This window comes from Babylonia areolata, chromosome 27, assembly GCF_041734735.1.
Source record: "Babylonia areolata isolate BAREFJ2019XMU chromosome 27, ASM4173473v1, whole genome shotgun sequence".
Classification (NCBI taxonomy): Eukaryota; Metazoa; Mollusca; class Gastropoda; order Neogastropoda; family Buccinidae; genus Babylonia; species Babylonia areolata.
Window position 1 is genome coordinate 15991368 of NC_134902.1, and position 9996 is coordinate 16001363.

The window sequence follows — 9996 nt, forward strand, 5'->3', positions numbered from 1 at the left end:
AGGCCTTGCCTCTCTTGTTTTTTTGGTTTTTTTTACCAAGCTCTGCCCATATTCTGTCATATATACAAGTGGGTTTTTTACATGTGTGTTTTCAGTTCACAAGGTAAGCAGTCGTTCTCCTTTTTTTTTTAGATGTGTGGGTGCTGGATATGCTATTGTTTCCATAACTGGATCATTTCATTTACTTATGGCTTTTTTTGTGTGTGTGTTTTTTTTGTTTGTTTTGTTTTGTTTTTTTTAGTTTGAGTTTTTATTGTTATTTGTTTTGATGAATGATAACATTCATATGTGAAAAGGGGTGGGTTTTTTGGTTTTTTTGGTGGGGTTTTTGTTTTTTGCCTGTGAAGGAGGTATGTAAACCACACCAAAAAGAAAAAGAAAAAAAAAAGTAGGTGCTCCATGACCTGCATGCAACTGAGGCCACCAGAAAAGAAAAAAAGAAGAAAAAAAAACCAGAAGTAAGTTGAAACTCGTGAATCAGAGTAAAGGAAACGTTCTGCAGAGTAAAAAAAAAAAAGAAGAAGAAAAAAAAGAAAGATAAATAAATGAATTGATAAATTAATATTTGTTTGAAAATAGATTATATTAAAAATTTTTAAAAATCGCTTTCTGTAGTGTTGTTATTATTATTGTTTTGCTGTATCCTCAAGGAGGAAGATGGCAGAATGGTTAAGACACTTATCTTTCAATGCAGTGTTTGTGACTGTGAGGGTTTGGGTTTAAATCCTGGTTTTGCCCTTTCTCCCAAGTTCGGCAAGAAAATCAAACTGAGCGTCTAGTCATTCTGATAAGACATTAAACCGAGGTCTCATGTGCAGCACGCACTGAAAAAGAACCCATGGCGACACAAATGGTGTCTTCTGGCATGAACGTTTTACTGGTACGAGTGTCGCCTCCGCGATCAGTGTCTAAAGACTCATCGCCGCGGTCCCTATTGGGAGGAATCATGAGCTCTGGGCCTGGGAGAGTCTCTTGCCGAGTCTCCATCCCAGCCTTATGATTCCTGCCTTCGTGGGATGGCATATGAGGCATGGTACCCACGCTTAGGCACCCAGCGAAAATCAGATCCCCAACAGAGAAAGGAAAAACAGGATCGACTTAGAGAAAAACGAACGAATCGAGGGGGCCAAGTCGAATCGAGTACACAGAATATAAGAATACAATAAACACAAGCCGCATGCAGCAAAATAAGGCCAAATGAATACGCTTAATAGCCAAAAAAAGCGTAAGATGAGACAGAGCGTAAACCTGACAAGATGGCGTGGAGAGCCTTGGCCAAAAGAATGATTCAGCACTTATAGCTTTTAGAGGCGTTTGATTGGCTAAGAGCGGACCGGGCAAGACGGCTCATCTTTTCACTGTTAGCCGCGTGAAATTTGGCCAAGCATAGCAAACCGACTGGCCTAGTTTGCATCAGTTTGACATGGTAAGTATATGCATCACCAAACATGGAGTATAATACAAACTCCTCCTGTTGGAGAAATCCTCTCTGGTCGGTACTGAAATATGTGCAAGCACTCAAGGCCTGACTTGGGTGTTGGTAATGATTAAGGGTATCCTTTGGCAAAAATCTGTTGGGAGAAATCCTCTCTGATAGGTTATGCAAACATACGTGCATGTATTCAAGGCCTGACTAACACCTCGGGTACTATTGCTTGTCTGGCATCTGTCTGAGATGTGGTGCCTTGTACATGGAATTGTCCGAACGCATCGATACTTCCTCGAGAAACTGAAACTGAAACGTCTATAGTATCATCATCATGATTATAATCATTAATCAGCATTGTTGTGTTGCTGTGCCAGCAGGGCATGACAACAGCAGCAGGGGAGACAATTATTAATCAGCATGGTTGTGTTGCTTTGCCGGCAAGGCAAGGGGAGATGATTATTAATCAGCATGGTTGTGTTGCTGTGCCGGCAGGACATGGAGACGACAGCAGGGGAGATAATGATTAATCAGCATGGTTGTGTCGATGTGCCAGCAAGGCAAGGGGAGATGATTATTCATCAGCATGGTTGTGTTGCTGTGCCAGCAAGGCAAGGGAAGATAATGATTAATCAGCATGGTTATTTTGCTGTACCAGCAGGGCATGGAGACAACAGCAGGGGAGATAATGATTAATCAGCATGGTTGTTTTGCTGTTCCAGCAGGGCATGGACACGACAGCAGGGGAGATGATTAATCAGTATGGTTGTGGTGCTGTGCCAGCAAGGCAAGGGGAGATAATTATTAATTAATCAGCATGGTTGTGTTGCTGTGCCGGCAAGGCATGGAGATGACAGCAGGGGAGATAATGATTAATCAGCATGGTTGTGTTGCTGTGCCAGCAGGGCATGGAGACGACAGCGGGGGAGATAATCAATCAGCATGGTTGTGTTGCTGTGCCACCAAGGCAAGGGGAGATAATTATTAATTAATCAGCATGGTTGTGTTGCTGTGCCAGCAGGGCATAGAGACGACAGCGGGGGAGATAATCAATCAGCATGGTTGTGTTGCTGTGCCAGCAGGGTATGGAGACGACAGCGGGGGAGATAATCAATCAGCATGGTTGTGTTGCTGTGCCAGCAGGGCATGGAGACGACAGCGGGGGAGATATGGAGGAAGGCGCTGGCCGTGCTGCAGATCTACGTCTTCAGCCAGCTGGGCTGTGGAGGGCAGGACGTCAACAAGAACATGCTGAAGAAGACCAGCAAGGGAAACCATTGGGGGTGAGCGTGTCCGACTGTGTGCATTGTGTGAAGGGTTGCTTTTTTTAACCCCTCCTTCCTTTAGGGGGGTGAGTCACAGTTTCTGGTGGGTTAAGTTTGGAGGTTTTTCTGATCTCCCAGTTCAACATACAGAACATCAAATGCACACATTAAAGATCCTGTAATCCATGTCAGCATTCGCTGGGTTTTTCCGATCTCCCAGTTCAACATGCAGAACATCAAATGCACACATTAAAGATCCGGTAATCCATGTCAGCATTCGCTGGGTTTTTCCGATCTCCCAGTTCAACGTGCAAAACATCAAATGCACACACTAAAGATCCTGTAATCCATGTCAGCATTCGCTGGGTTTTTCCGATCTCCCTGGTCAACATGCAGAACATCAAATGCACACACTAAAGATCCTGTAATCCATGTCGGCATTCGCTGGGTTTTTCCAGTCTCCCTGGTCAACATGCAGAACATCAAATGCACACACTAAAGATCCTGTAATCCATGTCAGCATTCGCTGGGTTTTTCCAGTCTCCCTGGTCAACATGCAGAACATCAAATGCACACACTAAAGATCCTGTAATCCATGTCAGCATTCGCTGGGTTTTTCCGATCTCCCTGGTCAACATGCAGAACATCAAATGCACACATTACAGATCCCGTAGTCCATGTCAGCGTTCGCTGGTTCATGGAAACAAGAATATTCCCAGCATGCACACTCCTAAAAACATGGTGTGTGGCTGCCTACATGATGGGGTGAAAGCAGTCACACACTTGTACATGTGCAGATCACGGAGGTTGAGGTTTAGAAAGTGTTTTGGGGGAGGGGGGGGTGGGGATTGGGGGAGTGTACAGTAGAAAAGCCCTTGCAGTTACTCACATTCTTGTTAAGCTATACTGTCTGTCAGTCTTGCAGGTTATGATATTGCATATCTATATCATGTTTATGTAATGGCAAAACCTGCATTTAATTGCAGCTGAACTGATGGGGTACGAAGTGTTAAATGCAGTGCAGCTGCACTGATGGAGTTACAAAGTATTAACTGCACTGTAGCTGTGCTGATGGGGTACAGTCAACTCCAGTGCAGCTGAACTGATGGGGTACAAAGTGTTAACTATAGAGCAGCTGCACTGGTGGAGTTACAAAGTGCTAACAGCAGTGTAGATGCACTGACGGGGTACAAAATACTAAGTTGAATGAGAAGACAAACTTGTGGAAAGTGAATGGTGATGACTGCACCCTGGCAAACACCGTGTGTGGGTGGTGGTGGGAGGGGGTGGGGAGTGTTAGCAGGTAGGGGGATGTATTATAATTCACGATGATGGTTGTGTGGCCGGGGATGGGAGGCAGTGAGGTGAGGGAGAGGCTGGATGAGGCGGTGACCCGCACAGTGGACCTGGCCCAGCAGCAGCAGCAGAGGGACAGACAGTGGGTGAAGGACAGCTGCACCGAAGGGGAGCTCATCAACAGTGACGCTGACGAGGTGAGCCACCACTGCTGCTGATGATGGTCTTCTGCATCCTGTAAAGGGGGGGGATGGGGTGGCAGGTGGGGGCAGGTGTGGAGGCGTGCATGGTGACAGGTGCGATCGTTTGTGGGAAGGGTAGGGGTAGGGGGTGGAGGGGAAAGGTGTGATTTATTTGTGTAGGGGTCAGGTGTGATTGTGTGTGCGAGGTGTAGGGGGCACAGGTGTGGGGCGTGCATGCTGACAGGTGTGATTGTTCAGCTTTTCTTTGCCTGTTATACATGTATACTACTTCTTTTAAGAATTTTGTCTGCTGACTTACACCTTTGTACATGATGTGTGTCACTGAACTGGCGTGGAGGATTGGGCATTCAGAACAAACCAACCAAACAAAAGTAGCCAGTAATTTTTGGATTGTTGCCATTGTAGGTTTTTCTCCTTCCTTTCCTGTTAATGGCTGTCTGAATCAACCCCATGAAACAGCAGAGCAACCTTGATGATTGTGGCTGTGAAATTGATGGTGATGAAGGAAGAAGTCTCCAGGCACCTGTTATGGCCACCTTGCAGTAAATTTTACTTGACATTGTGCTTTTGTGTGTCTTGTAGTCTGTGTGTCAGGTCAGGGGCATAGCCCTTGCTACTGGTACCATGTAACCCAGTATTACCTGCCGCATGTGAAGTCTCCCAATGATGGACCGGCGGAGGAGGAAACCTTTCCCAACGGCTGTGAAGGCGGAAGAGGATGACCAAAGGGCAGGGGGAGCTCTTATCCTTGGCTGGAAGTCCTCCTAGGAGACGGAACTCTGAAGAAAAAACCTGCACCTGCCGAGGCCGTCCTACATGTGGCAGTATCTGCACCTGTGGGACTCTGAGCGTCGGTAGGCGAGAGAGTGGGGAAGGGACTGCACAACTCCTCTTCACTAAAAAAAAGTCACCTGTGCAGGTCAGGCAACCAGGCTAATGTCAGAACTCACTTCTTGGGAAACTGATGCCCATGACCGCTCTCGCTGGAGGATGCTGTGCTCTAGTGGCATAAAGATGTTTGAAAACAAGAGAACGCTGGCCATTAAGGAGAAGCGTGAGTGAAGGAAGAAGGGCTCAACTTCAGGAGATGTTTTCCCCTTGCAACACCTGTGGGAAGTGCTGCGCATCCAGAATCGGCCTCTTCTCCCATATGAGGACACCCACCAAACGATAAGCCTGCCTGCCTACTCATCTGTTGGTCCAATGGGAGACTCCATCAGTCTACGTTTCAACATGGCAGAATCATTTAGTCGTTAGACTTCTGATCCAGTGTTCTCCGATGATCAGGGTTCAAGGCCCCCCGTTTTAACATGGTTCTGCGTCTGTTGGAAAGGCACTTCACTCTGATTTTCCTCAGTACACCCAGGTGTGAATGGGTACCTGACTTAACCCTTTGAGCCCTGACCACCGCTTTACCGGTGTTAGAGAAAAATGACATAATGCCTAGCCACCGGTTGAGCGGTGCGTAAACACTTGTGTGGTGTTTTGCTATTGGTTGACTTATATTGAAGAGCCAATCAGAAAAACCGTAATATTCTGACGTCAGCGAACGTAGTACCAGCATGGCCGCGCCTTTTCACTGTGTTTTGTGCATGTGCTTTGGATAAAAAAGATCGAAAATCGAATCGGATGAGACGATAAACTGAGGTCCCATGTGCAGCATGCGCTTGGCACACTGAAAAAGAACCCATGGCAATGGGAGTGTTGTCCTCTGGCAAAACTCTGTAGAAGAAAACCCACTCTGATAGGTACACAAATATATATATATATATATGCATGCATTCAAGGCCTGACTAAGCATGTTGGGTTATGCTTCTGGTCAGGCATCTGCCAGGCAGATGTGGTGTAGCGTACATGGATATGTCTGAATGCAGTGACGCCTTCATGAGAAACTGAAACTGTGTTCTGCGTTTCTCCACTTTTCTGTGGCTCTTTGTTTGGTGTTCCCTCTCCTGGTAGTGTGTGTGTGTGTGTGTGAATCTTTGCCCAGCTGAATTTCTTTTCATGTTGTGGTGACCTCCGTTCAACATGACACCCCATTGTTGTTTGTACCCCCCCCCCCCCCTCCCAGTTAGTAATGCTGAGCAGTCCAGCGGTGACTATGTGTGTACGGAAAGAACTTGCCATTGCCATCAGAGATCTCATGCAGCACGGATTAGTGGAGGTGAGTTTTGGTGTGTGTGTGTGTGTGTAAATGTATGTGCATTTTTGTATTTGCGTATGTTTGTAAATGTACATGTGGTTGGGATGTGTGCTGGAGTTTTATCTCGGAATCGTACCTCTGGAGGCATGGGGTGTGACAGTGCTTTGGTTTATTTCTGCACAAGATTTAGCACTGTATAAGTACATTTCTTCTTCTTCTTCTTCCTCTTCAGACTTCTTCTTCTTCTTCCTCTTCTTCTTCTTCTTCCTCCTCCTCCTCTTCTTCTTCCTCCTATTCTTCTTCTTCCTCTTCTTCTTCTTCTTCCTCCTCTTCTTCCTCCTCTTCTTCTTCTTCTTCTTCCTTCTCTTCTTCTTCTTCCTCTTCTTCTTCCTCCTATTCTTCTTCTTCCTCTTCTTCTTCTTCCTCCTCTTCTTCTTCTTCCTTCTCTTCTTCTTCTTCCTCTTCTTCTTCCTCCAATTCTTCTTCTTCCTCTTCTTCTTCTTCCTCTTCTTCCTCCTCTTCTTCTTCTTCTTCTTCCTTCTCTTCTTCTTCTTCCTCTTCTTCTTCCTCCTCTTCTTCTTCTTCCTTCTCTTCTTCTTCCTCCTCTTCTTCTTCCTCCTATTCTTCTTCCTCCTCCGCTTCTTCTTCTTCTTCTTCTTCTTAACTCATTCTACCCCACAGCTACATGCCTGCTACAACTCCTCTGGATCAGCACTGCATGAAACCACTGCAGAAAAAAATAGTGTGGTTCACTAAAACAGTGAAAATCAATGGAGAATTATTGATTTAATCGGTCAAACAGAGCTTCGTTTTCATGCTCCCGGAATCCATAAACGGTTCAGTTTAGAATGCCAGCTGCACCATGTAAGAATGAACGAAATTAGAATAGTGTGTTGGTACGAGAACACTCGTACCTGGTCCGCAGGGGAAGTAATCATGGTACGAGTTATCTCGTACCTGGAGCAGAATGAGTTGATATTATTACTGATTACACAAATTCCTGTGCAAACCCTGGGATGTGTAATGATCCACTGAACGGTGACCGTCCTCAATCCCTGACACACAGGTGGGCAGAGGCTCGGGCTTGGAGCGCATTGGCTGTTTCTCCAGTCGGTCAGCTGACGTCTCACAGAGAATGCATGCTTGGGACCTGCTGGCCAGGTTTTATGACATGAAGGTAGGAGGGCGAACAAACAGGCCCAGGATTATACGTTTTTTTTGTTGTTTTTTTTAGGGAGTTGAGGGGATGGGGTATGAATATCTGTCTTAAATTTGTTTTTTCTCGTTTTTTTTTTTATGGTAAAGTTATTGAATGGTGTTGTTTTTTTTTATGGCCATGTGTGTGTGTGGTTGTGTGTGTGTGTGACAGAGAGAGAGAGACCTCTGTGTGTATGTGTCTGTAAGTGTGTGTGAATGTGTGTGTGTGTGTGTGTGTGTATGTGTGTGTGTGTGTGTGCATTTGTGAAATAAAAGCAGGAAGGAATGATTCATGACAATGGGGAAAAAAAAACCTTATGAAATGAGCTGGTTATTTCTTCTTTTTTTCTTTTTTTTCTTGTCATCACTTTAATTAGTTGAGATAAACTGACAGGTAAAGTGTTACTTTTGTAGTTAAAAATGTCACTCTGGTGACTTTTTCTACTCATTGCTCCAACAGCGACCAAGAGAATTCACTTCTTTTAATTAGGTGTTTGTGTTCATACTTGTATATATTTTTTTTTATTATGTGTGTGTGTGTGAGCATGTATGCATGTGATTCAGACTGGTAGAACCTTTTAACTTGACGTTGGGTCTGATATAACCTCTGAATCTTGTGTTGCCTCAAACTTGGGGAAAATGCTGTGTGTTGAGGACTCGCTAAAAACTCGACTAACCAGTATGTACTGCTCGCAGCATGGCCGTGAGTACAATGAGTCCCCTGCACGCAAGCTGTCACAGTCGTTCCACCTGGACATGGTTGGGGGGAAGCCCATCACTGCCAAGCAGACCCTGCTGGGAGCCATCGACACTGTGCTCAACTCGCATGCCCGCTTCCACTGCGGCAAGGATTCCTATTTCAAGGCCTTTGTCTGCCTTGCTCTCAAGTGAGTGTGGTGTGGTGGGTGTGTGTGTTTGTGTGTGTGTGTGTGTTGTTGTTGTGGGGGGGTGTCAGGGTGTGTGGACGTGTGTTTGTGTGTGAATGTGTGGGGTTTTTTTTTTTGTTGGTTGTCGTTGTTTTGTGTGTGTGTGTGTGTGTGTTTCTTCCTGTGTGTCTTTGTATATGTGTGTGCACGTGACTGTGAATGTTTGTGTATACATGTTGAGTGTGTGTATTCGTGTGTGTTTATGTACATTTGTTAGTATGTGTGTTTGTGTGTGTGTGTGTGGTGAGTGTGTGTTGTTGTTTTCTTATAATGCGGCCGTTGTTGCAAAAATCTGTTGTCAGCAGCCATTTTCACTGTCAGTTCCTTGATTTTGTGCTCTCTGTTTATTACCGTTACCCCTTTTCCTTAGAGCCTATGTGTTTTGCTTTGAAGTTTTGTTTTAGTATTCCTTTTTCTTGTTTGTGTTTAGCTTTGGAGATGTTTTTTCTTGCATGCTTTTTTTTTTTTTTTTTTTTTTTTTTTGTATTTACTCCTGTACAGAAGTTTTTTGTTTTAAATTTGTTTAGGATTTTTTTCCCCCTTTTTTTCCTTAGAGCCTTCAGCTTTTGCTTAGAAAAGTATTTTGGATTTTTAAAAAAAAATTTTTTATGCATTTCATAGGAGCCTGTGAGTCACATTTTTCTTCTATTGCTTCCTTTACAGGAGAGCCTTCGTGGTTTGCTTTCGGTATCTTTTAGGTTGTTTTTTTTTTTTTTTTTTTTTTTTTTTGTATATTGCCCTTTTCCTAATAGCCTATGGATTTTCCTTGGAAGACTAACCAAGGTTCCTTTTGTTTTATTACTGTTTTCTAGGAAGCCAGTGGGTATCGCTTTAGAAGATGATTTGGGAGTTTTGTTTTGGTTTCCATCTTTTTCTTCAGTGAGCAGAAACTGGTGACATGGCTGAGACTGTTGTTCCGCACGCAGACACTGATTGACAAGCATTACCTGGACTGGAGTTACGCGGCTCACACAGGTGAGCATTTCGATAATGATAATGTTAATATATATATATATATATATATATATATATATATATATATAAATAGAAAAAAAGAAAAACAACAGAATAGTTTCTCACATGCCCGACCAGTTTTGACCACTGGTCTTTGTCAAGGGCGTTTACTGGTATGTCAAAATGCAACACACACACCAACACAGAAAACAAAAAGGTCAACAAAGCTTGTGAAAAAAGCTCATGTAAAACTGCATTCACGCATGCAACATGAAAAGAACAGTGTGAAGTGTTGCTTGAGGAATAGGAAGAGAGGCTTGTGAGTAAAGTAGTCAGAGAGGACGAGAGAGAGGTCGAGAAAAAATAGATGGGCGGATAATAGAAGGAGAGGGAAAAAGAAAGAGAGACAGAGAGGGAGGGGGTCAGGGAGGGAGAAGGGACTGTGAGAGAGGAGGAGAGAGAGGGAAAGACAGAGAGAGACAGACAGCGAGAGAGGGGGCGGGGGGGAGAAATAAGGAGAGAGGGGAGGGACAGACGGACAGATGGCTGACAATGAGAGAGAGAGAGAGAGAGAGAGAGGATGGAG

At 44.5% G+C, this 9996-nt stretch overlaps 1 protein-coding gene across 1 annotated transcript in view; it reads left to right on the plus strand.

Moving 5' to 3' along the window:
* LOC143301325 (RUN domain-containing protein 1-like) overlaps positions 1-9996 on the plus strand; it is a 37039-nt gene that overhangs the window by 26007 nt on the left and 1036 nt on the right. The window contains exons 11-16 of the mRNA XM_076615541.1: positions 2570-2709; positions 4052-4184; positions 6262-6354; positions 7400-7510; positions 8227-8417; positions 9337-9431. Coding sequence (XP_076471656.1) covers positions 2570-2709; positions 4052-4184; positions 6262-6354; positions 7400-7510; positions 8227-8417; positions 9337-9431 — 763 coding nt within the window. The remainder of the gene's footprint in view (positions 1-2569; positions 2710-4051; positions 4185-6261; positions 6355-7399; positions 7511-8226; positions 8418-9336; positions 9432-9996) is intronic.